The 25,971-nt window shown below is 36.3% G+C and overlaps 6 protein-coding genes across 8 annotated transcripts in view; 2 read left to right on the plus strand and 4 right to left on the minus strand.

Annotated features, from left to right (window-relative positions):
* LOC18047500 (protein trichome birefringence-like 6) overlaps positions 1-2,237 on the plus strand; it is a 4,579-nt gene extending 2,342 nt beyond the window's left edge. The window contains exons 2-6 of the mRNA XM_006444439.2: positions 29-389; positions 569-761; positions 851-1,041; positions 1,426-1,584; positions 1,666-2,237. Coding sequence (XP_006444502.2) covers positions 29-389; positions 569-761; positions 851-1,041; positions 1,426-1,584; positions 1,666-1,972 — 1,211 coding nt within the window. The 3' untranslated portion in view covers positions 1,973-2,237. The remainder of the gene's footprint in view (positions 1-28; positions 390-568; positions 762-850; positions 1,042-1,425; positions 1,585-1,665) is intronic.
* Positions 2,238-2,359: 122 nt separating this feature from the next.
* Positions 2,360-9,996, minus strand: LOC18047501 (histone-lysine N-methyltransferase EZA1). Of its 3 annotated transcripts, XM_024186894.1 has the most exons (17): positions 9,921-9,996; positions 9,426-9,527; positions 8,767-9,020; positions 7,994-8,155; positions 7,319-7,403; positions 7,032-7,178; positions 6,912-6,959; positions 6,755-6,826; positions 5,840-6,486; positions 5,414-5,564; positions 5,066-5,286; positions 4,438-4,569; positions 3,691-3,778; positions 3,543-3,590; positions 3,337-3,465; positions 3,051-3,128; positions 2,360-2,980 (listed from the first exon to the last, which is right to left on the minus strand). In XM_024186894.1, the coding sequence occupies exons 1-17, from the start codon at positions 9,957-9,959 to the stop codon at positions 2,789-2,791; spliced, it is 2,595 nt and encodes an 864-aa protein (XP_024042662.1). In that variant the 5' UTR covers positions 9,960-9,996; the 3' UTR covers positions 2,360-2,788. The 3 variants fall into 3 exon arrangements, with proteins under 3 accessions (XP_024042662.1, XP_024042663.1, XP_024042664.1); XM_024186895.1 differs by lacking the exon at positions 9,921-9,996 and having other exon boundaries at positions 7,994-8,160; positions 8,767-8,892; positions 9,426-9,515; XM_024186896.1 differs by lacking the exons at positions 9,426-9,527; positions 9,921-9,996 and having other exon boundaries at positions 7,994-8,160; positions 8,767-8,949.
* Positions 9,997-11,099: 1,103 nt separating this feature from the next.
* On the minus strand, positions 11,100-12,920 carry LOC18047502 (DELLA protein RGL1). Its single transcript, XM_006444442.1, has one exon. The coding sequence runs from the start codon at positions 12,918-12,920 to the stop codon at positions 11,100-11,102; it is 1,821 nt and encodes a 606-aa protein (XP_006444505.1).
* Positions 12,921-15,074: 2,154 nt separating this feature from the next.
* Positions 15,075-15,948, minus strand: LOC18046401. Its single transcript, XM_006444443.2, has one exon. The coding sequence runs from the start codon at positions 15,939-15,941 to the stop codon at positions 15,075-15,077; it is 867 nt and encodes a 288-aa protein (XP_006444506.1). The 5' UTR covers positions 15,942-15,948.
* Positions 15,949-18,717: 2,769 nt separating this feature from the next.
* On the plus strand, positions 18,718-20,286 carry LOC18046402 (probable WRKY transcription factor 65). The gene is made up of 3 exons (XM_006444445.2): positions 18,718-19,092; positions 19,263-19,400; positions 19,602-20,286. The coding sequence occupies exons 1-3, from the start codon at positions 19,004-19,006 to the stop codon at positions 20,197-20,199; spliced, it is 825 nt and encodes a 274-aa protein (XP_006444508.1). The 5' UTR covers positions 18,718-19,003; the 3' UTR covers positions 20,200-20,286.
* Positions 20,287-21,844: 1,558 nt separating this feature from the next.
* On the minus strand, positions 21,845-25,764 carry LOC18046403 (ATP-dependent Clp protease proteolytic subunit 5, chloroplastic). The gene is made up of 9 exons (XM_006444446.2): positions 25,379-25,764; positions 25,001-25,120; positions 24,793-24,910; positions 24,582-24,674; positions 24,288-24,333; positions 24,120-24,192; positions 23,229-23,263; positions 23,034-23,122; positions 21,845-22,209 (listed from the first exon to the last, which is right to left on the minus strand). The coding sequence occupies exons 1-9, from the start codon at positions 25,498-25,500 to the stop codon at positions 21,988-21,990; spliced, it is 918 nt and encodes a 305-aa protein (XP_006444509.1). The 5' UTR covers positions 25,501-25,764; the 3' UTR covers positions 21,845-21,987.
* Between the last annotated feature and the right edge of the window lie 207 nt (positions 25,765-25,971).

Below are 25,971 nucleotides of genomic sequence, written 5' to 3' on the forward strand. Positions count from 1 at the left end.
AAAAAAAAGAATATATAAGGCTTTTAAGAGAGTGTACCGGCACCTTCATTAATTGAAGTTCAAAGCAATGAGAGGCTTCAAGAAAAGAAGATTGGAGCAGCTTCAGTTGAGAAAATTGAACTTCCCAGTGATCAACAGATCAAAAAGGAGAATGTTAGAGCAGCTTCAGTCCAAAAAGTTGAAAGGGCAAGTAATAAGAGAATTGAAGAGAAGAAGACAAGAGACTGTGACATTACCAACGGGAGGTGGGCATACGATGAAAGCTATCCTTTATACACAAATACTACCTGTCCTTTTATTGATGAGGGTTTCAATTGTATGAGCAATGGGAGACTAGATAAACACTACATTAAGTGGAAATGGCAACCACACGATTGTGACATACCGAGGTATTTATTATATTTTTTATTTACGCTTGATTTTGCGTACTTAATTGGAATTGCAATATTTAGTGGTGAATGTTTAATGACGTAGTCAATCTGAATTTTTTGAGACTCTTTTTAGTTTAGGAATAGAAGCATGAAATGGAACTTTGATTATTTGAGTTCTATGGGCGATTCAATTATAGGTTCAATGCAACCAAAATGCTGGAATTGATCCGAGGTAAAAGGCTGGTTTTTGTGGGCGATTCAATTAATAGAAATCAATGGGAATCGATGCTGTGCATGTTATTCGGAGCTGTTAGAGATCCAAGGAAGGTCTATGAGACCCATGGACGAAGAATCACAAAAGAGAAGGGAAATTATTGTTTCAAATTTGTGGTATAATGCAAAGATGGGATGTTTACTTACTTTTTGGGATTGAGACCTGCTTATACTTGAAATATATAAATTTGGTCTTAATTATGCAGGATTATAAATGTACAGTTGAATATTATGTCAGCCATTTCTTAGTTCATGAGGGCAAGGCAAGGGTAGGGCAGAAGCGGGTGCAGACATTAAGAATTGATTCTATTGATCATGGATCATCAAGATGGAGAGGAGCTGATATCTTGATTTTCAACACTGCTCATTGGTGGTCTCACTACAAAACAAAAGCTGGGTTAGTTCCTTTTAATGTGAAAAGCTTTAAACCCTAGCCATTGTGTGATAGATGTTGCATTGGTTCAATTTTTTTCTCCTAAGCTATGAAGTTCAGTTTAGATCTTGGGTCTTAAGAAAGCATGTCAAGTTGTCCTTTTGCTTAATTCTGTAGACATGGTCATACTCCAAGTCAAGGGATTGACTGAATATAGTGTTTAGCATAAGCTGAATAATAGAACAATCACAGGATCATTTGAGTACAGAAAACAATTTCCGTTCCTTCTTAATAAGCAAATGATGTAATGTGTGTATACACGCTTATTAAAAGTAATGATGTAATGAGCGTATACACGTATATTAAAAACTCTCCATGGTTATTCATACCTCTGCTGACATGTTACAGGATTAACTATTACCAGGAAGGAGATCAAGTGCTTCCCCGACTTGATGTCTTCACAGCTTTTAAAAGAGCGCTGATGACTTGGGCTTCATGGGTTGATAAACGCATCAATCCAAGGAAAACCCAAATTTTCTTTCGAAATTCAGCGCCTTCCCATTTCAGGTTTTCCTTTACGATGCCAAAACTATGATATTTCTGATCTCATAATATCAGTTTCTGAGTTGTATATGACTTATTTCACAGGGGAGGTCAATGGAATGCTGGTGGCCACTGTGCAGAAGCTACCCAACCCCTTAATGAAATCTCAGGTTTCAGCTACCCAGAGAAGAATGTCATCATAGAAGATGTGATAAAGCAGATGAGAACTCCTGTGACACTCTTGAATATAACTAGTTTGTCAGAGTATAGGATAGATGGTCATCCATCCACATATGGAAGAAATAAACGCTACTCTTCAAACATTCAAGACTGCAGCCATTGGTGTCTTCCTGGTGTTCCTGATACTTGGAACGAACTTTTATATTTCCAGTTGCAATCTAAAAAAGAATAACTCTGACATGTTTGAATATTCTGCCTGTTGATTTTCTTGGCAGATTGTAAAATGTAATTTGTACTGGTTTATTGCAAATGTTTTGATTGATATTTATTTTCTTGGACCGAAGAAGACTTGAAAACGTGGAAATGTTTACTCCCGTACAGATTCTTGCAATACGAAGTTCTGAAACCAAATGGCCTTGTAGCTTTGGAGGGTTTAATAGATCACTTTAATTTTGAATATTTCGACCGCGTCAACAAAACATCACATTTTTGTTCCCTTTTTCATGACAAAAAAACATTACTTACTAGACTCAACGATAATTCACCGCTAAAATGGCGATGTATATGAACTTATGAGCTCAACAAATGTTTCTTGAATACTGTTGGAAAACAACAAATCTTTAAGGCATATGCAGGGAAGCCACAGGTCTCGGCCTGATAATATAAATCAGAATTGCAGCATTCTCCCTAAAATAAATGGATCAACCGTAATTATGCTACACGCCACTCACAACGATATTGCCCAACTTTATTCGTCGCCTACCCAGTTGTAGAGGCTTGCCAGAAAAATTTTTAGCTTATTGTCAAACTATATCGTCAAACTATATTGTCAAACTATAATAATGTTTCGACCTTATTGCCCAATCTTTATCTTATAATTGCTAGAGCTTCAAAACCTCTGAGGGCACACTCGGGCACATATATACAGAGATAAATGATGCTGACATATACATGCTTCCTTTCCTTTAATAGGTTATATGGACAAAAACACTGCTGATATTGTTGGAAAATGACCCAGATGTATTTGAAAAACCATGTAGTCTGTACGTCAATGAGATTGATGTTTCTTAGCTCTGCCTTGAGACACTGATGAATCTTCTCTCTTGGAACCCTCAGGTTTCCGAGCCCATGCTGGTGCTTGGTCTGGTCCGTAACGGTAGTCATAAAAAAGCTCCTCACTAGCTTCAATGTGCTCCTTGGCAAATATTCCCACCCGATGATCTCCAGCTACCAGCATTACCTGCACAAGCCAACACATTAGCTTAAACAAATGAGAATTGAGTCAAAGGAAACTAGCAAAATGCTTATACCTTGGCAAAACAGTTAGGATTTGAAGAGTGGTTTGCAAATTTCAGCTTGTCTCCTTTGCGATAAGCATCAAGGACATACTGCAAAGAAGAGGTGGAAGCTTTAAGAGACCATACAGTGCAATGTTAAGAGATGCTGGTGATTATGAAGATAGTAAACAGAAAGCATTGAATTTATTTATGAGATCATCACTGTGGAAGTGAAAACATTATCATGCTAAAGTACATCACAATATATTATATATTCTTCAGCTCATAGTCCATTTTGTATGCACCAGATGTCACTTGCCTGATCATTCAAGTCGAATAGAAAAGACGAATTTGCACGATCATAAATTTTCCCACGCTTGTCTGCTTCTCGGTGGGAAATCAATTCCCCAGTATATTCTCCAAGATAATCATTCTTGCTGACAGAATTCTGAAATCACATCATCAAGTTCAGTACCGGCACTAACAAGTAATTGCAGAGAAACATGAGACGATTTGTTACCCTACCTTTAAAAAGGCTCCCCATCCAGCAACATCAGACTTTGCCAAGAGTATCTGAAAAGGAGGATAAAAGGAAGTATGATACAACTTATTAATTAAAAATGTTTTCAACTTTCGACAGCTTTTGAGAGTTGAAACATTCTGAATTACTCACCCTCTGTTGCTGCCTTAGAAGCAGCCTCATGTTACCACATTGACCATCTCCTCGTTTGGGTGGCTCACCCAATGAACCATCCCCACAACTGCATTAAAGTATAAAATAAACCAGAGATGCTGAGATTGCAATGAAAAAATAATAACTTACCCAGACAGAAGTATCGACTAAACTGTAATATTTTACAATCTCCAAAACAGTTCAAATTGGAAATAGAACCACTTCAGGTCTTGAATAATTCTAGTGACCTGAGTGCTCAAAATACTGTAACATAAAAGAAAGAAGAAATGAATTTCAGGAAAGTCTTTTGTTCCCCCATAGAACTCTTGAAAGGTAGTAAGCCAGTGCCCATCAGAAAGATAAATGCAAGATATCTAAATTTCTAGAAACCTCTATATTGTTTTCAAAATTGTTTCTATTACAGGTCACCATTTCTATTTCAAGAGTAGAGCCCAAAAAAACCTTGTAGCAGGACTAAATAATCGTTTCAGCAGTCTGAGAGTCCACTCAAACTTGGGTATCAACTACAACTAAGAGCTGGAAAATACAATTATATTACTATAAACAATGTAAACATTTATAATAACCTTCAAAACATCTGAAATGTGTAGTTAATGGATGATGAAAGCTAATCTAAGATGGAAATGGAAGCATAAAGTACTTATAAGCAAACCAAATTTAACTTGCCCAACGAAATCGTAAACCCACCTAGATAGGTATAAGATATTAGCATATAAAGCTCCTTACCTCACCCAGCAATTCCGGCAAACATCTGGGTCACATTCACGTCCAGCAGCAAAGCATGGACATTGCCTGCTTCGACATTGACTCTTTGCACAGTGGCATCCCCTGAACCGGTTTTTGCAACTCTTCGAGCACCTTAAGAAGGAATAGCTATTGCATGAACAAAATCTTACAAAAATAATTATCTTTGATCTACCAAATTATATAAGTTGGAATTCAGGAAATGATCCACAAGTGGAGTTGAATTGTAATCATAAGAGATGTGTAAATTTATGTAATTGTAATAAAAACAGTTATGTAAAGTTATACTTGCAATTAAATAAAACAAGGACAAGGGTTTATTGACCACAGAATCAGCCTTAATCCAACTTAAGCTCCATTTGGAAGCACTGCCAAGCAGCAGCCCAGCTGTAAAAAAGGAGGAATCGATCCCTATTTTCCTCTTGGCATCACTCCCAAGCGGAGCTATAGTCCATTCTAGAACCTCTATTCCACCCGGATGATCTTTACTCAGAAGTCATAAGAAGCATGATAGATCCTAGCCCTATCTCTATTGAAGAGGATGGAGAAAAATCACCCATGGATTCCCTAAGACCTCCCTCAATACCTATTAAATAACAATTCGACCTACCCGCAGTATTTTTCACAGCATGTTCCATTATGCAGACAAGGGCACTGCTTTCCACACATAGACTGGCACCCACATGGGGTATACTGCTTACAAGATTGATTTTTACCATCTGCAATTCTTTTCCAAATTGATGGATGGCCAGCGGACTTCCAAGAATATTTAAGTTTCCGTGCTCTTCCTCTTCTACGAAGCAACCGTGGTCTTGCAGGCATCTCTTGCTCCTTAAACAACAATAAGATGAAAAGAATAGTACTAGATTCACTTCGAGGCTTTGTCCGAGATAAAAATAATATTCAACTAGTTTTCCTTAAAACAGTAAAAACAATATAAAACTATAAATTTACATACTGCATAATCTGTATCAACTTTCACAGTTTCTTCCAAAAAGGAGCTTGGTGCAACAGATTTATGGGGCATTGAAGAACTACTGTCACGCATGTAAGTAGAAACTTCCATGCAAGTCTTCAGACCAGAAAGTAAATTTCTGGCTATAAGGCAACTGCAGAGGATTAAGCACAAAGTGAAAAAAGAAAGATATAGTCTTTGAAGCAGAAACAGAAGGAAGAAAAGCAACAACAAACGTCAAAATTTATCAAGTCCAACACATGCATTTGAAAAGAAAAAGCAGAAACTGTCAGTTTTGCAACTAAGTTGAATGGAGAATGCCAATGAACATATAAACTATATGGATCCTTGTTCTATATCTTCAGAATCTTTATGCATATCATACTTATAGACTGAGTAAAAGTTCAGATGCAAAGGAATCCCATAGACCTGTTTCTCCCAAATATCTCCACTCCTTTCAAGTATAGTTCTTTCTCAATAGGTTTCCACTCAGAGCTGCACAAGACTCCTTCAGGCAGTTCTCCTTTGGAAAATGACTGCTTCATCTCAGGCTCTTTATTGACATCTTTGGCTCCATCCATTATATTGTGCTCAATATTATTATGGGAAACAACTTCAGCACTAACAGATTTCTTTATTGTATTTTTGGAGGTCATTTGAAGTTCATTGTCATTGATTGCACCAACATGGTGCCCACTTTTGGTGTCTGGACGTGGTATACCATCACTTGATGCTGTAAGTACATCCAAAGGCAACAGTTTCTTTTGTTTCTTATTTAAAGATTCCTCAATTTCATCGAAAACTTTTACTGAGTCATTTAGCTCTAAAGCTTTGCGCTTTCCCAAACTTTGCATTGAAGTATCTGTATTTTCATTACCAATAGCAACTTCTGAGCTGTCCACAGCTTCTGATGTAACAGGTAACACCCTTTTGGAATTGCATCTTTCACCTGCCATGATGTCACTATGAGCACCTGGCACTTCAGCATTGCAGTGCAGTAAAGTCCCTTCTGTATTTGTTATTATACTAGAGATATTACCAGCTGACCCCTCTACTGTATCCTGAACAGCTCTTGACTGCAAAGCATTCATATGGAAATCGGACTTCAGAACTTTTCCATGCAATTAGAATCAAAATGATGAATCATATATTTCGATAACCATAAACAAAAAGAGGATTATACAACCTTCTAGCAAATCCTGAGAGTATAAACAAGCACAATCCCATCTCAAAACAAGAAGATGCTATTTGTACATACTCACTTACACACATGCTATTTGAACATACTTACACACACACACACACACACACACACGCAGAGAGAGAGAGAGAGAGAGAGAATGCCTGAAGGTAACAATGATTGCTGCAAGGTTTCCTATCATCTTCATATTCAGACCAATAAGGTTGCTTCTCACTCTGTGAGGTAGAAGAACTTGATCATATAAATTAACAAAATGTAACCCGATTAAGTTGTAGAAAGATGAAAAATGTGTCGGCTTACGGGATTAATCAAAGTTTGGGAACATCCATGCAGACGGCAGTCAAATAACTGTTCATAGATACAGTTAGAAAAGCAAAGTTGTTCAATCAATTCAAATGGTTGAATCAATTACTATCATACCAAGCAACGGCGACAAAAGAGGTTATCAAAAGAATCCAAAGCAGCACTTAGGCTCTTCTCCAGAGCAATCCCCCTTTCATGTCCGGCATCCTCAAATTCCTTCAAGTTTTTTCCATCATATTTCTCCTTTAGTGTGCTGTATCTATCCTGCAAACCAAACAGATTACATTCCCAGAAATATAAAAGATGTTTCAACAACATCAATAGAATAGTAAATGAATACAGATGATATTTCATATAAAATAACGCCAAGCATACTCCAAACATCAAGATCAAACAGAAAATACCTGTACTTCCGAGGTGGCTATTCCAATGAACTGGCTCACAGCATTTATTACTTCCTCACCTAGCCCATGCTCCTCAAATACCGTCCTGCCAACATTAGTAGAACTGGTAATTATTCATGGTGAAGCATAATAAATAATCAAGTAGGATCTTTCATGATCAGAATGCTTCTTTCGCTTTGGAAAACTTCAAACAGCAGGGCCATATATAAGTTCAGAAAGCAATAAGCGAAGTGCTATAGTAACTTCAAAAGGATCAGTCTTCAGTTTGAATAGAAACTGACAGCAGGTTTTTTCCTTCAGAAATTTCTGACAGTCATTTTCACAGTATGATCTCTCCACTAATGGATTTTTTATTTTTACCAACAATTGTTGCTTCTTCACTCTTGGTGATATTCATTTGGCACCATATATTATACAGGCTAAGAAAATAATAAGATGCAAATCATATTCAACCTTTAAATAGCATCATAAAACCTGAATTTGAATCAAAGAATAATAAGATGCAAATTATATTCAACCTTTAAATACCATCATAAAACCCGAATTCCAATCAAAGTCAACCTTTAAATAGGAAAATCCAACACTAATGTACTTATCAGCAGGGTCACCAAAAAATTGTATGGCATTTCTGAAGAGACACTAATTTTGCAGTTCTTGCATCTTCTTTTCACATACCATAGAATACGATCTTCACCATCAGAGAATTCATGTTTCTCCTCCTCAGGTTCTATAATGTCTTCCTCACTGTCACTGCAGACTAGTGCTTCGCTTCCATGTTGATCATAATATATACGTCTTCTCCCAACCACTGACTGGTCTTCAGCCATTCTCTGATTTCTGTACTGTGTAAGGCATATTTGAGATAAGAAGAGCAACGATAAAATCGAAACATTAAAAGACAGTTAATAAAGTAAAGTACAAAATGATTCATGTTTTGCATTTTATGAATATATAAACCTATGTTTCTACATTAAACAATGCTCCACAAGAAAAAACCAGCTCACCATTTTACTGGGTGATCAAGCAAACAAGCAGTACAGATGCAAAGACCTACCGAAACTCATGGCATTTTATTACATTTCAAAAACCCACATAGACAAAAACACATCCTCCACAACCCCTCCCTCCAATTCCCTCTCTATCCTATGGTTCATAAATAATTCAACCAGGCAGATTGGATGAAATAAATTTCAATAATTATAATCAGAATAAGTAAGAGCAAAGAAACATATTTTTCAGCTTTCATCTTCATGGAATTAATGACTAACGACTAATGTCATCAGTACCAATCAACATTCATGAAGTGAATTTTGAAAGACGCATTGAGGTTGTCAAATTTACCGTAAACTTTACTAATACTTTATTTCACCATGGGAAAACCAAAGCACAACTGATACAAATTATTGTACGGTGAAGTGGAGAGAAGATATATGGAAAATTTATCATACTTTTCCAAGAAGATCCAAGTGGTATACGGCGGTATCTTCTGAACATGTGAAAGCTTGCTACTTGTTGAGAGCACAACCTCATGACTGTTGACATAGTCTCTATCTCCCAGTCCTTGAGGAAATCCACTGTATTTGCAGAGAGGCATGTTACCAAATCCATTATCCATCGCAAATATAACACTCTTTCTTGATGTTGTAGACAAAAGCTGAGAAATATCATTTTCAATTTTCTTTCTATTCTTCTCAATTTTATCCTGTACATGATACATACAGAAGTTACTAGCATATTAATTAGCATCTAAAGCGTGCTCATTCCACATTCCAATTGATTTTTTTTTTCATTTTTCACAAATGAATTTAACTTAAAATCACTTCAGGAACATCATCTACAACTAAAAGCCAACATAAAAGACAGAAATATAATAAACATATGGTATTTTCTTCAAAATGATATTTATTGGCGAACAATATTAGGAAAGAGAAAATAGAATGATCTATGTGAAATTGTTGCAGCAATGAAGAAATTCATCTAAGCAAAACACAAGCTCTATAAACCAAGAGTGACTTTAATCTAAAATTACATGAAAAAAGTTACCAAGTGTCAGCAGCGAAAAGAGAAAATTTTAAAGAACCTTAAAGTAAATGCACAAGTGACTTACTTTTACTGAAACAACTCTCTCCGCTTGAACTTGCTTCTTGAGCTGATTTAGCTTATATGTCAAATTTCCAAGACCATCATTAGACTGCTCGCTATAGGACTTCTGCCAATTCACAAAACAAGCCTATCAAAAATCTAAAAGATTGATCGAATTATAGTATATTTTTTATAATCAAGAATTTTGACGTCGTCTCTAGAATTTTTTCTTCAAGTTTATGGTCTGTTTGGTTGATTAGATGTCTTAGGAAATGAAAAAGTTAACATGAAATTTTATTTTAAGTACAGTTTCCCAGCGGCTAATCGTAGCTGGTCTCCAATATCAATTCTTTAATAACTACAGATAAATAATTGTAAACAATTCAGTAGAATCAAGTAAAAGTCCTTAATTATCGTGATAATATTTCGATTCCGATGATCAGTACTCATAATTTAATTCACAAAATAACCAAAATAGATAAGTAATTAAAAAATTAAGATCTGAAAAAGAGAATCTAACTCTGGATTTAGAGGAGGAGTCGCTTGCTCTGGACACCATTCTTGGCTATGCTCTGCAACTCGAATGCGAAAACGAGTGACAAACGTAAAAAACGCATTCCACAACAGGTTGACACGTATGAAGTGTCAGTGACGTGGCCTGACATATTTCGGGAATTATTGACTGGACGGCCACGGACGCGTCAAAAAAATATCAGTACTCTTGGGCTAGAATACTAGTGGACTTTGTGCAACTTTCCGGTCCATTGCCTTTAGAGATGCCCAAAATATAGCTCTCCAATCTGATTAAAGAATAAACCTTGCCTTGGCATCATCTTTTTGGGCGGGCCCGGGGAGGGGGGGGGGGGGGAGTTTGGGTGGGGCCAAATACTCTCAAATATTATGTGAGGCTTGATATTGTTAATATCATTTTCCTTTCCCAACCACCCCACTATTAAATACCCCCACTCAGTTTTTAATATTCCCCCTTTACCCTCAATTAAAATAACAAAATATTAAATGAAAAATATTAAATCAATTTTCACCAATTCCCTAATTGGACAACATCACGATCTCCAACCGATTGGATCAACAGCAGTACAGCAGATATCGATGTCACCAAATAGACAGCAGCTTGCTGTTGTCGAGTCGCATGCTAGTTGTCACATAGCGTCGCATGCAGATTGTCACAACTGCTTAACCTACGCCGTTTGTCAACCTCTCCTCTTCTCGTCGCTCAAGCACCGTTTGTTAATGTCGTACGTCACCTATCGTCGCATTAAACTGGTATCATTATTCACTAATGAAAAAAGTAATAAAATGTTATGTTTTATATTAAACAGTTTAATATAATGAAGCATTACCCTTCAATAATTCTTATAATTGTTGGTATTTTGATGTAATTAGAATAGTAAAAACATAATAACCCTTAATTTCAAGTGCTTTCGAACGTGACTCTAAATACGGAAACTCCTCTTCTTCACAGGGAAAAAGGACGAGGAGTGTTTTTGTGTATCTGTTTTTTTACACGGAAATTACGAGGAGAACAACGACATTAATCCTGACCTTTCCAAAAACCGAAATATGCAGTTTATTCATTCAAATAATCTACGTACGTACAATAAACAAAACAGAAAGACGCTTTTTTTTTTTTCTTTTTTGTAATTTTTGGAACAATATTCAACTGACTATCACCTAAATTTTATCGAAACTTGTAATTTAGAAATGGTCTTCCTCTTTCTCTAGAGAACTTCCAAACTGAGAGCGAATGAATTGGTGTTCCCTTCCACCCAACGATTAGGCTCTTCCCATTCTTGTCAAGTGTGCAAGAACTCCCACAAGCAAGCTGTTTAAGAACCAAATTAGCCTGGTACAAACTTTGGTCACTCAATCCAATTTCCACCATTCTAAATCTTGAAAAGAATGCTCTCCAGACGTCCATCTTCACATTTCTTACAGTTCTCTCAGTTCCCTCCATAGCTACAACGTTGCAGATTCCACTGTTAAATATGGCTTCCATCGCCGTTCTTGTCTCCGTATTCTTTTCCAAGCAAATCTCCAGAGCATCAAAATATGCACTATAGAAGAACAAGGTTTCAATGAAACGATTGACAAATGATGGTGAATTGTGATTTGCTTCGACTTCAATGACCACCATGAGAGATGGATTTAGCTTTTTGATCACTCCCAATAGATTCTCCAAGCAACTAGGACATGAGATCATTTTCCTCAACATCAATGGACAGTAGACAATCAATGATTCGTCATTCCTAATCTCGAAAAGTTGTTCCTTGATCTCTAGAAAATTCGTTACACAAACAACACTGAATTGAAAAGGCAAGTTCAAGGACTCAGCAAAGCTTGCCAAGCTCTTACCGGTCACTTCTACTTCTTCTTTATTCCCAAACGCAACAGCAGTTAATTTAAGAAGCTGAATGGGGCGTTGCTCGCGCTCTGCAAGAGCCTGCATTAAGGATGTCCATTGAACTCCACACCTGATTTCAAAATCGAGTATATGTATCTTACTTGCATTTCCAACATTTTCTATCATGGCTTGGGCTCCTGTCAAGTACACGACCTGATGAAATGGAAGACGCTGGTAGCATATAAGGAATACAGGATTGATTCCCAATCCGTGATCAATTAAAGTCATTCCATTTCCAATTCCACCCAATTCCTCCTTTGCTGTGAAGTTTCCAGTTTCTCTATCAATTCTCTCTCGAAGAGCTGCCGCAAAATTGAAAACAATTCTTTGGACAGGATTTGCTCTCGCTGCTGCAGTCCATTCACAACGCGAGAGCAATCTGCTTGCGCGTTCAAATTGCTGGTACCCCACCTTCTCTGCTGCGGCTAGAAGAAGGTGGACTAATTCAACATCTCTTGTTTCTTCTTCAGACAGGCCCGGCAGCCCGTAGCCAAAAGGATGCATGACCATGGAAAGGTCATCATAACTCTGATCGAAGAAGTGTACATACCTTGCTCCGGCGACCCTCAAGATATCTTCCGTTGACAGTTTCTTGCTGCCTCCCGCATTGCTTTCATTTCTCGTGTAGCTGCCGGACAGGTTTCCCTTCAATTTCTTGAACCCACCCGCATAATTACTTAGGAGTTCAAGAGATGATAATGCAAATGGTTCCTTGACAGGTTTGATTTCTTGGTCATGACTGGTTTGTACGTCTTTGAGTTTTGGCATCTCTGGGGAATGAGATGTTTGGAAAACAAAATTGGCATGCAATTCGTTCAATAACAAATCATTTGATTTGTTTTGTTGCAGCAAGTGACGTTGTTCCTCGAGCAAAGTGGGTACTTTCTTGGCTGAATTCTCTTCTTGATAGGCGCCGAGTTGAGAACAAAGAGGAGGGCTAATCTCTCCCAACCCGTCCATCGAAAACATCTGGTTCTGCTTCTGGTTTTGTTCAATACCGGCTTCGTCTTTATGATAATCTTCAAGAATATCACTATAACGGCCTTGGATTTCACTGAAATCAAATGATGATGTGGAAGAGAACAAAATATTTGCCATATTAGGTGGGAAGTGATCGGCGAATTTACGCTTAAACAGAGTTAATATGATTAGCTAGTTCAATATCGACGCAAAGATTTGGATCCTTGGGACATTGCTTTTATCATATATCAAATTGAAAATAAAGAATTGATACGGCTAGGATGGCAACTCTGATGGTGACATTTGGATTCATTTTTTTAAGGCAGCCGGGGAAACTAATCGATGTTCCCAACATATGAAGTGCAAAAGCGCTTTGAGTTGAATAAAGATTTGGAGTTAACAAAACTGTGCCACGACTCGTATAGATGCTCGCAAACAAAAGAAAGGTTCCAGATAAAGGATGACAAAAAATGTTTAAGAAACTGGTATTTTATACATACATACATACATACATATTTAAAATACAAAAAATATAGACTTCAAGCACATAGAAAATTGTATTTTTTTTATCTGTTAGTATTTTAAAATCTGCAATTTTTTTTTCTGGCATTCTCATTTTATTAAAGTAAGGATGTTTTTACTAGAAAATTATGTTAATTGTCAGCTATAAGTAAAGGAGAAGATGTGGATCTGAAAAAATCTTGATCCGTGCATTAAAAAATGCAAATCCAGATTTTCAAACTTAGACTCTGTGTGGATCCAAATCTGGATCCGGATCCAAATCTGGATCCGGATGCAAATGCATCCAAAAATTCGAATATCTGGATCCACATTATTTTTAATTAAATATTTATTAAATTAAAATTATATGAAAAAATATATAAGTTAAATGAAAAAAATAATAGAATTAATTAAAAAATATAGAAGTTAAATTAAATTAACAAATATATCAGGATCCGCATTATGTTATGTAGATTTGTGGTGTTTTTATAATTTTATTTGTGGATTTGTGGTGGTGCTAGATTTGGATTTATGTTATTCTTGATGTTTGATTGATGTCGTGACATTTTTATTTGTGAATTTATTGTATAATATTCTAGGTATTGAATTGTTGATTGTTGAATTATGATTTGATTTTATTTGATATTATTAGGTAAATTGTTGAATTTTAAATTATTAAATTTTAATTTATGCAAATCCAGATATCTAGGATATCTACCCGCAATCTGTGTGGATATTACCCGCATTTGGATCCACGAAAAATATATGCGGATCCGGATCTAAAAATGAGTGTTATAAAGATTTTAGAGGTGTGTCAACAGCTCCACTCATTTAATAATTCAAACTTCACCAAGGGTCGCATTCTCTAAATTGAATTTTAGCCATGGTACATTATTCTAAGTAGTTATAACTGAAAGGATTCAATTGTTGTGGGCCGTGTGCCCTTGTGCCTTTTAGTTATGGATTGTATGTAACATACATCAACCTAAAAGTTGTATTAGATAAGTTAAATATGATTTTAGTGTCAAATACTTTTTAGTTATTGGGTACAACTCTTGGGTTCTTATAAGTTCCAATTTTATATAATTTATTCATAATCTAGTACTTGTTGTATTATCCTTTAAATTTATTTTTAACAATTTGTGATTTTCTAATAATTTAGCGTTTGTTTTTTTAATATATTTCTTTTTTTATTTTCTTCTACAATTTTCGGCACTAGTTGTGATCCCAAGTGCCTGCATCAGCACCTACGGCGAAGAAGAAGCACAGTCATGTGAAGCTACAACTCGGCCAAGAATTTTACATGAGTTGGAGAAGTCGCAAGAGAATCTATAATTCGTTGATTTCAAGGCTCTATCACTCTCATGAAATGCTATATGTGATGGTACAGAACTGAAATTTATAGCATTCATTTTTCTTTATGCTCTTTTATTTTTCTTCTCTCTTTGTTATCACATTCCTTTCTCCAGATAATTGATTAACTAGTTGCATTTATTCTTTACCATATCCCCGGTAAACATGCCCTATCATTTACTAAAAAGGAACAATTAAAGAATTTCTTGCTTTTATTTATTATTGTCCTTAACGGCTCTATGATTGGTTTATGTATAGAGAGAGATTAATCATAGAATATCAATGAATATAACATGTGGTATACAACAATTAAGCAAGGAATACAATATTGACAATTTGTCATTAACCAGCAGCAGCACAATAATTTTTTTTTTAAAAAAAAAAGAGAGAGAGAGAGAGAGAGAGAAAATTTGAATAAGAAAAAATAAATTCATGTACTCAGACCTTGTCGTCGTCGTCATTATCATCCTCACAAGAATCGCCGGCATTGTTCATTCTTACCCTGGTACAAAGAAAAATCATGGCGAGCCATAACGATGCTTTAACAACCCTAACCATGCCAGTTGTGACAGTAAGGTAATACAGCCACCAGCCAACGAAATCAGCAACTCCCACACTCATAAGCATCTCTTTTCTAGCTTCAGGGACAACCACCAGTGACTCAACCTCATCTCTCAACCTCCACCACCACAACCCACCAAGGCTCATGGCTATAGCCACCCTGTCCACCCACCTCTCCTCCCTCATCGAGACCCCCACCCCGAAACACGCGTCGTCGACGACGGGCTTCACCGCCGTTCTGAACCAAAGAAGCATTGTCTCATGCAAACCTAAGAAGAATATTACTCTGCTTATTAAGCTTTTCTCAATGCCAAAGCTTGCTCCGTCAACGCCGGCCGCGATGCTTCCTTCGATCCCCAAGCCAACGCAGACTTGTAACGTGCAGAGTAATATCCATGCAGTGTATAAACGGGGTTGATAGCTTTTACCCGGCGACTCGCTTAGAATGGTGAGTTTTCCTGTCAAGGAATGTATAAGAGTGGCTATGCTTACTGTTGAAACAAGAATGTACAGCAGGGCTGGATTGGTGTTTAAGAATAGGGAAAACAAAATTGATGAAGATAATAATGGTTCCGCAGGGTAAGAGATGACAGTCAACAGATACTGAGCGCATGAGATTCTTGCTAAGAGAAGAAATGAGAGGGGAAGCAAGAGATTCAGGAGATTGATTGTGAGAATGTAGAAGGGTTCCATCAAGTGCTCCTTTGCCTTTAGTTGCCAATTCTCCCAGCTGCTGCTGCCCATTTTTTTTTTTTTTCACGAAAATTCTTTATAAAAAAAAATGTTTGCATTAATTGGAAGAAACATAACATGAGGTCTAAATATGTGACTTGAATTATTAGTTACGGGAAAAGGGAATATTAGAGTGGTTGTTGTCACGTCCATTGTTTAAGTTAGTTGACACTACGGGCATGGTCTGATTCCATGCCTTGCTCATGGATTTTTATTATTATTTATGGGAAATATATATATATTAATGCCCACATGCATTAACGCACCTACTTATAAATCATATTATTGAGTTTCAAATGCCGCGATTACTACTAGAAAAAGCTTGTCGATTAACATTTACCATTGATGGTTTATGTGTTCTCTAAGTCAACTACTTGTTGCACCTTATTTTAGTGATTAATAATAATACTTACCACCTAACGCCTTACCTCTTCTACTACAATTTTTTTTTTCCTATTTTAATAGCGGCACAATATCCTTTTCTTAGAACAATCGTGTCATGATAAATTGCAATCATTTGACCCCGATCACTTTGATGAAATTGCTTTCCATGACATCCGACCAAACAATAATTATCCAATCGTATTCGTTTCTTGAAATGTTGGATCACGGCTGCATAGTTTTGTAATTTAGAAACGCATTGAATATGGCCCCACTTGTGGAGATGATTGGTTGGTAATCAGATCAAAGGTCGCTGATCAGGCTACAAGTCAATACAGTAAATCAGTAACTTGCCTGTTATATCTAAACCATTGACTTGGATTGGATAAACGGTGAGAGATCAATAGAAAATTAAACTGCATTGCGAAATTTTTTATGCAAAAACAAGATAGGAGAATTATTATTGTATCAATGGTAGGATGGTAAAATTACCGCAAACTTACTCAAATCTATCCGCAAAAATTTATTTGTTACTAGTAATTTTACCAGTTGTAAATGAGTTTGGTAATTTAAATTTAAGCTCATTACTGGTTGCTAATGAGTTTGATATTGAAAAAAAAAAAATTCGGTAGATATCTATATGGGTATCAATTGACCCACATTTTTTTAATTATTTATGTTTTGAATTTTAATCATAAAATTGTATTTAAAAAAATTAGACATAAGTAAGCTAAAATTATTACCCATGACATAATCTTCCTAACACACACATACACAGACAAAATAACATTTTAATAAGTAAAAATTTTATAATTTTAAAATTTGATACTACCAATATTTTATTTTAATTTGATTAATTTTGCTTTAATGACTTGAACCTAAAAATTGCTTACTAAAGTTGGGTTTTTATTTCTTTAACTCATTTTTTATAATAGTTGTCCAAAATTTACTTATTAATGTTATTGTCAATACTTGTATATTAATTAAAAGATGGAACAAGGCATTGATTTTACCGATGATGATTTGCCTATAATAGAAACATTTTGTACTAGATTGATAGATTTTGTGTTTTGTTTTATGTTGAAACTTTAATTTCTCATTACATTGATAGAATTTAGAATTGAGTGTTTTATATGGATTTTTAAGCTACTGTATAAATTTATTTTTTGAATTATAAAATTAAAATTTTTATGTATTATTAAAAGTATTTTTTTAATATTTGTAAGGTTAAATACGGGAACACATTAAAAATTTACTCCAAATTACGGGTGGATTTGATAATTGTTAAAAACCGCAACAAGTTATGAACGAGTATAATAATTTAAAACTTTTAGAGGTGCGAATGATACCCAATTCCATCCTTACTCAATAGAACAGCAGTAGTTTTCAATGCATGAGATTGTGAGAGGCTGAGAGCCACCAAGAGCTGGGTGTTGGACTATGTCATTGCAACAAACAAAATGTTCATTGTTGATGATTTTGCTTTCAAGCGAACCAATGGTCAATTGGTCATGATAATCCTGATGCATATATAAATTAATTTGACTTGTGTATCCAGGGCTGCGAAGATCAAGTTTTATTATTTTCGTCGTTTTAATTTTTTTTTTAAGAAAAAAAAACAAAGTTAAACACTGATAATTTACTTCAATTACAAATAATATATCAGTATCTCCATTTTTTTTTAAATGGTGGTTCAATTATGATATCATATAGATGATACATAAGTATAAAATGATGTGTTGATCTATGACAATTGTTTTAGTATATTCTAGTCCTATTTTCTCCTCTTGAAATTTAGGAAAAGAAAAGAAAAGAAAAATCTTATGCAAAAGAAATAACATAGAATTAGGCTAGGCCTTGCCTGGGCCTCGGGCAATTGTATTATAAAACAAAAGAATTGGCCCAGTCCAACCCAACGGTCAATGCCCGTGGCGTCGGCTGTCCATCACCACCCTTCAAAAAGGTCGCAAAGACTGAAAGACACGTGGACTACTTGAGCATACAGACAAAAATTGATGAGCACAGGATCTTTGGATCAACGAATTATTATCTCTATGAAAAATTCAATAATAACTGGAATTGGAGATTTAAGGTAACAAAATGTATTTGCTAACATAACATGACACATTCATCCCACCTACTCCCGGTAAAAGCAATTACACTGTACCGTTTTTCTGTTTGTAGCTTCCCAAATTCAAAATCAAACGGCACAACATTTGGTTTTAACCGAAGTTATTCAATTCAACAATGCCGCCCACGTGGCAAAATCAAAATGTGTAAATGAAACGAACATATTGTGTACATGGCCCACAAAGCCAATCAACTGGTGCACGAGAAAGGAAGAACTCCGCACCATTTTTTTATCATCATCGTGAAATCTCTTTCACACATTTATATTTGCAACTGTGCGGATGGATTATTTTAATGCATGGTGGTGGGGTGAAGTGTGGGTGGGAGCTAGCCGAATGGTGCTGATATGTAAATGTAGTTGTTGTTCGTAGCTGCTTTTTATTTAATGAGTGAAAAGAAAAGGAAAGAAAGCAACTTGATGGTGTTTTTTCTTCCCCCCATCCATTTTCTTTTAACTTCTCTCTCTTAATCAATAAGAGTCCTCATCTTGATCAATTTTTTTCCCCCTTACGGAGTGACATCTCAGAAGTAGCAGCAGACTAGCAGCAAAAGCAAGAACAGTTATGGATGATTCTCTCTCTCCAAAATTGGACACACAGTCAGAGGTTTCTGAGCCCCAAGCAGAAACTCATCAGGCTTCTTCTAAAAGAAGGTGGGTTGTTGGCTACTCTTTTGGTTGTGTTCTTGTCTTTTCCCGTTAATTTCATCAGATTAAAGAAGGCAATTAAGTTGAAAGCTATTTTTCTTGAGCATTAATGATTTTGAGTCCCTATATCCATGTAGCTAAGCTAAGGTAAGAGATTTTGTTGTGGGCTCTTATAGGAAGGTGACTGAGAAGACTGTTGTTAAAGTGAAGATTGGAGAAAATCCTGGGAAGCTAAAGAACGAAGGGCCACCTTCTGATTTTTGGTCTTGGAGGAAATATGGACAAAAGCCCATCAAAGGATCTCCCTATCCCAGGTTTCAACTTCTTTTTTCTTATTAAAAACAAAAAAGAAAAACAAATTTCTCCATGATGTGGATAATTTCACACCTTTCTGCTGCTCTTCTCTCCCAATTCTCTAAAATCAAAGATGTGTTTCGGGGGTCAAATTGGATTTTCATTACCCATTTGGTGCCACATCAAGATGTTTTGAAGTGGATTTTGCCACTTAATTGCAGGGGCTACTACAGGTGCAGCACATCAAAAGGTTGTTCAGCCAAGAAACAAGTAGAGAGATGCAGAACAGATGCTTCAATGCTCATCATCACCTACACCTCTAGCCATAACCATCCATGTCCTGATCTGCACACAATTAATCTGACAAAACAATCAAAAGAAACACCCCAAAATCATCAACCCACTGGCACTGAGTTTCAGGACCACCACCCCACGTCTGCTCCTACACAAGAACAGCAGCTGCCACAAGAAGAAGAGAAACAAAATGAACCACCCATAATCACCACCCCCACTGCTGAAGATTCAAATGAAGATCATTTCCATTACTTACAATCACCCATAAGGTGTCCTCAAGATATCATAATTAGCCAAGAAGACCCCTTTACAGGGAATCTAGAGAAACCCAATGAAACACTGAATCTTCTCTTGGATGAAGAACCGGTCTCTTATCAAAATCTCATGGCTTTTTCAACACCAAAATCAGAAGAAAATGACTTCTTTGATGAGCTTGGAGAACTGCCCAGTACGTCGTCAGTTTTCACTAGCTTCATGAGAAGCAATGATCTTTTCGATGAAAGGATTCCTGTTGTCCCTTCTTGATCCTTGTGTTTTTAGTGTTTGCTGCCTTAGAAAATGTAACCAAAATGTTCATATATTTATGACTATGACATCCCCACTACTTGTAGTTTTGCTCGGCATCTTCTGTTCTTTTTTTTTTTTTTTCCCAACAAAATAAGAAAGTTACATCAGTGGCAGTGGGGTTAATGGATAGATATCATTTTTTTTTTGGGGAGATCGAGATTAAATGCTTTTGGTAGATGATAAAAGAAACACACAATCACACATTTTGGAGATGGTAGTTTCTTAGATAGATTTCTCTCTCGCATCAAAGATGGCACGAGTTTCACAAGTGAGTGCTCTAAGATATTCTTTATCAAACATTAATATATTGGGAATTTGTGATCTTTTTGCCCTACTTAGTGGGTTTTTTCAAATTCTCCTTTGAATGATTAATATTTGCTGTAGGGTAGTCTCATCTGCTCGGCCAGTCAGGGTTCCCTCTCTCTTTTTTTATTTCTTTTCCTGTTATGGTCGAGAAAAATGGGCTAAAATTCCAAAATCAGCATTCTGAAAGATTAGTATATTTCTGCCCTTTTATGTGCATGGGCGATTACGGTATCCTGTACGATATGCCAAAAGAACAAGAATCCTTTTATTAAGGGGAATATTGGCATGAGATGAGAATCCTTCCAAAAGTATCCAAATTTATCCTATATGATATCCAGCATACAACGTAAGCACACACATCACTAAATTTTAATTTCCGTTCGTTTGGTAAATGGGATGAGGATGATCGGTAAGCAAACAAAATTTCATAATTGTTCGCAAAAGTTAGTCATTCGCTAAACAATATTGGGTTACTTGGGGTCTTTATCAAAATATAGCAATGTTTAGACTTCAGCTCATTTATGGGGTCTTTACCATTTGGGAGCTGCTACCTTACAATCAATGTAAGGTAGAGCTCTCACTTTACCACAGCTCAATTTGTGAGAGGCTGTAGCTTACATTGATTGTAAGGTAGCCAAATCCCATTTTTGGAAACACCTTATTACCTACGTCATACGTGTTCCTTTATAGGTTCATCCATATCCCCATATCATTTATTGGTTAAATTCAATTCCTGCCAAAACTTCTCGGAAAAGCCGATCAACCGTAGGTAATAAATTCAATTACTGTGCGCCCCCCCCCCGGCCCACAAAATATCCATCTGTTCAATAATAGCTTCTGCATCACTTGTTGAAGAGTCTTATATGCAACGTATACAATCCGCAACACCGAACATCAGTTTGAATTGAATGTAATTGAAGAGGTCTCAAAATAAGTATTTAATTTCAAAAACGCTTAATTAACAGATTGCTTGACATGTTTGTAATTTAGTTTAGGAACGGCTCACTCTCTTGAAGGCCGCAGAGCAACTGATTTTTCCAAAGGCCATAAAAGCGATGTTCATACTATATTAAGCTATAAATGGGTTGAATTTTAACTCTATTTAGAACAGTCTCTTTCCAAAACACTAGCAACAGCTAAATGTGCTGAAAATTGTAGCCACTCAAATTGTAAGCAAGGTCAAAAGGATAACATTGAGCACAAGACAATCAACTAATAATCAATGTGTTCATAAGAAACAAGAGTAGCAACAATTTGATATATTTCTAAAGTTTTATTTCAGCTTAAAGTCAAAAACTGACAGCAAAACTCATCTTTCTTCAGTTCTGTATTATACATGTCAATGTTTCAACAATCAAATGAACTGAAAGGCAATAACAATAAGTATAATTTAACTCTACAAATTACCACTTCATTAATTGCAATGATCACATGGGTAGGTCACACACTGGACTTGTCATTACCATCTGCCGCAGCGGGCAGCGGCTGGAGTGCTTTAAGAGGATTCATGATAACACCGTCAATAAGCCCATAATCTTTGGCTTCTTTTGGGCTCATAAAATAATCACGGTCAGTATCCTGGTTGATCTTCTCAAGACTTTGACCAGTGTGGTAGGCAAGATACCCATTCAGGTTTGCCTTGTGATGCAGCATTTCATTAGCCTGAGATTCATGTAAACTAGTTACATTCACATCAGGGTAAAACAAGCAAATTGAAGTTACATTTGAATCAATTTCAGATCTGACAAAAACAGTGACTTCTAGTCAAGGATTAACCATGTCGCTGATGCCAATGCATCAGTCAAGTTCAATTTCACACCATTACTCAACAAGTGTATAAAGTTTTGGAATTGCACCCAAGATCCTAAAATCTCCTTCCCTAACCAATGGGGAATTAAAGCTTTCTCAAGAAAAAATCAATTTTACATAATTGTAAAGTTTAATTTCCCCAAATGATTTGGGATACTATAGGTAAAGCAGCTGTCATGGCATACTTCCATCCCTTCCCAACAACATTTGACTCTAAATAGCGACACTTAACATCGGCCCCTCTACAAGTTGCAAGAGCTACTTTCCCCACAGGGAGTGGCAAAATATTACTTTCAACAAAACTTCTGACATTTCACTCACTATTTTGGAAAACAAAAAGGTGACTGTCGGACTGAGTTTTCCCAGGAATGAGTAAAATAATATGTGACTAGGGAGTTCAATTTGCAGCAACCTGATGTAATTGACAAAAGAAACATGGTCCAGATCGCACTAGAGTTGCGAAGGGGCTTAGTTTTCCAATTATTCAAAAAAAAAAAAAAATTGGTGCTGTTGGCAACCTGGAGAGGGAGGGGGTGTTTGGGTGGGTTGGTGGAGGCACTGACGGGGACGGTGTGGATGTGCTGTGTTGGGTGATTGGTTTGTGGAGTGGAGGAGAGATATAAAGCATTGGGGTGTTCTAAGAGGAGGCAAAGGAAAGGAAAGGAAAAGGAGCATACCTGAATATCTATGTCGGTTTGCCCACCTTGTGCACCACCAAGAGGCTGATGAATCATTATCCTTGAGTTTGGCAAACTGTATCTTTTTCCTTCATTATTGTTTGAAAAGAGGGGGAAAACTTTAGCAACCCTTGTGATCATAAACTATATAAGGGAGGGAACTATAAGCAACACCAAGTCAGAGTACTTGTTTACCTTTGGCCCCAGCACTAAGCAGGAAAGCTCCCATACTGTTCAGGAAAAAAAATGCAATATCCATTACTAGATGAAAGAGGAAGAAAATAGGTACACAATATTCTCATGAGCAACCATAGAAATTCTCTCATTGACCATATGCTCACCATTAAAAGTTTGAATATTTAAATCAATTATTACTCTCCTGGATTTAAACTTTTCACTTGTACCCTCTACTTCTCTACTAAAATGAGTAGAATACTGAATAAGATAAACCTACAAACTAACCCTAGATGGCCAAGTATCTGGAATTAACTACACAAAATACTGCAAGCATGATTATCATAGAATCCATTCTAAAATTATGCAAAAAAGTATAGAACTGAAATTTTCCCACTTTCCTACCTACACAGACCTTACATCATTGGAATGCTGCATAATTGATGCCAGGGATTCTTCAAAGAAGGAGAAAACTATCTACCAGAAGAGCAAACAACCATGCTGCAAGAAATGCAAACTATCTACCAGCCAAAAGATTCTAGGATCTGGGCTAGGCTATCAAAAACTAACAACCACCAGACTCAACAAAAAAAAAAAGGAAAACAAGCATACGTAGATGACAATGAGAAAATTAAGGGCAAAAGAAAATGGAAAAACACTAAGAACATAAGCAAATATATGGCAAGTAGGAAAGAAATTATGGGATAATTAAACCCTCATTGTGAAGGAGACACTAATATTTAATTCAAAACACCAGCAGAATTCTTTTAGATTTAGAAGTTACACAAGCGTGTCAAAGATCACCTTTTTTGGAGGAAAAGAGAAAATATACTGATATCTGTCATGTACTAATCAAGCTACAAGATATAATGGTATAGCAAAACAGAAACAGCTAATACAAGAATCTTGTACCTAGCTGCTAATCCAACACAAACAGTGGAGACATCAGGTCGAATATGCTTCATAGTGTCAAATATGGCCATACCTGAATGTTCAAGAGGCATGCTAGTCAGGTGATTAAAGAAATAATAGGACAGAACATTATCTATACTAAAAAAATTTTGTCCAAAGGAAGATTACCGGCAGTAACTGATCCTCCTGGAGAATTGACATAGATAACAATATCCTGTTCAGAGGATCAAAACATCTTAACTGTTAAAATATTAGTGGAATGTTCTTTAACAAATAAAGTTATTGGCACAAGAGAATCATCTCAATCAATGTATCATCAAGAGTAGCAATGCAACAAGACAACAAGCATTATTTGCACAAAACACCACATCAGATGTTACAAGCTCAACAAAGGAAGCCTGTTTCCATAGACTTGATAACGATAGATCCAGGCACAACAGCCATAATAGTTAGCAGACAGACCTTGTGAGGATCAATAGCATCAAGATAGAGAAGCTGAGCTACAATAATGTTCGCCATGTCATCATCAACAGCTCCACCACAGCGAATTATTCTCTAACATCCAAAAATAAACACCAAGATCATAAGCAGCTAACACACTAAAAAGGAAAAAAAACAAAGAAATTAAAATTCAACAAAAATTAACCCTGGCTTAACCAAATTAAGTTCTTACATGCTGGAAAAGTTGACTGATAACACTCTGAAACCGCTCTTGCACCATCGGGTTAGCAGGTGGTGGCCCTTGCGCATGTACAGGGAAGTATGGTGAAGATGGGATTTGCAAATCATCCCTACATTATAAGTTTCAATAAACTTTCTCTCACGAGTTCAATGATTAAACAAAATTAAGCAGCTCTCGTGAACTTTTGCATGAACAATACCTAATGGACCAAATCCCCTGGCGATAACTTCTATCTGGAGCCCAAAACTTGCCAGAGTAGACAGCCCTTACTGAAGAATTCCGCAAATTCTTTTGAATACTAACTAGTTTCCTTGGTTTCCTGTAGAACTAAAAAACTTATACTTATTTTTGTCCATTAAGATAGGGAAAAAGAATTAGGTTTATGAAAAGGTCAGAAATTTCTTTGTTCTTGGTCAGGAAAAAAGAAAAAAAAAAACTGAAAATGGAAGCGGAGTTTAAAGCATTCTAGTGAGCTATATAAAACATTGAAAAGAAAGGAAAAGAGAAGTCAACTCTTTATAAATTCGTTTTCCAGCAAACAAGGATGATAAGTTACTAAATGTTGAGAACAAATTACCGGGAACCAATGGGGCGGAAGGTGTGAGAGAGTTTATGAGCGTCGATATTGGAGCTAGGGTTTGGAGAGACGACAAGAGAGTACAACGATGCCGAAGATGTGGAAGCGCTCGTTTGTGCCATATCTCTTCGATTTTTGCCGTTTATGTGGCAGTGTCTGAAAGACGTTTTCGGTAAATTAGGTGGAGGCTTTTTATTTTCCTCCAAATCAGAAGCGCCTTATCTGCTTGATGTTAAAGGCTGGATGTGGAGGGCGCCGGGATTTGGACCGATAAGAGTACCGTTCCAGCAACAACAAAAAATGACTTGCAAGTTGCAACTAACACTAACTTGACTTCTCAGTGAACTTGATTATGAATGTGAGAATGCATATCTCGATTATGGAAGGTGTCTCCCTTGTTCTACCCATCCAGAACGGGTCGGATCCTGTAACCGGATTTGTTACTGTTAAGTGGGTAAATTGATTTCTAAATTACTCAGTACCTATCAGATATTTTATTTATTTATTTTTCTGTGAAAGTAATAAATAGCATACAAACATTTTTTTTTTTTTAAAGTTATGAGATAGAGCTATCCACCCCTTGATAAAGTAAT

This window comes from Citrus clementina, unplaced genomic scaffold, assembly GCF_000493195.1.
Source record: "Citrus clementina cultivar Clemenules unplaced genomic scaffold, Citrus_clementina_v1.0 scaffold_3, whole genome shotgun sequence".
NCBI classification, from domain to species: Eukaryota; Viridiplantae; Streptophyta; class Magnoliopsida; order Sapindales; family Rutaceae; genus Citrus; species Citrus x clementina.

Coding starts and splice junctions, on each gene's coding strand:
- LOC18047501 (XM_024186894.1), bottom strand. CDS start 9,959: ATGGTGTCCAGAGCAAGCGACTCCTCCTCTAAATCCAGA. Junction 6,487..6,754: donor GCAATCATTGTTACCTTCAG/GCATTCTCTCTC, acceptor AATGCTTTGCAG/TCAAGAGCTGTTCAGGATAC. Junction 2,981..3,050: donor ATCCTAACTGTTTTGCCAAG/GTATAAGCATTT, acceptor TGGCTTGTGCAG/GTAATGCTGGTAGCTGGAGA.
- LOC18047502 (XM_006444442.1), bottom strand. CDS start 12,920: ATGGCAAATATTTTGTTCTCTTCCACATCATCATTTGATTTCAGTGAA.
- LOC18046401 (XM_006444443.2), bottom strand. CDS start 15,941: ATGGGCAGCAGCAGCTGGGAGAATTGGCAACTAAAGGCAAAGGAGCAC.
- LOC18046402 (XM_006444445.2), top strand. CDS start 19,004: ATGGATGATTCTCTCTCTCCAAAATTGGACACACAGTCAGAGGTTTCT. Junction 19,093..19,262: donor CAGGCTTCTTCTAAAAGAAG/GTGGGTTGTTGG, acceptor GGGCTCTTATAG/GAAGGTGACTGAGAAGACTG. Junction 19,401..19,601: donor AAAGGATCTCCCTATCCCAG/GTTTCAACTTCT, acceptor ACTTAATTGCAG/GGGCTACTACAGGTGCAGCA.
- LOC18046403 (XM_006444446.2), bottom strand. CDS start 25,500: ATGGCACAAACGAGCGCTTCCACATCTTCGGCATCGTTGTACTCTCTT. Junction 24,193..24,287: donor AGGAGGATCAGTTACTGCCG/GTAATCTTCCTT, acceptor TTGAACATTCAG/GTATGGCCATATTTGACACT. Junction 23,123..23,228: donor GCTTAGTGCTGGGGCCAAAG/GTAAACAAGTAC, acceptor ACAATAATGAAG/GAAAAAGATACAGTTTGCCA.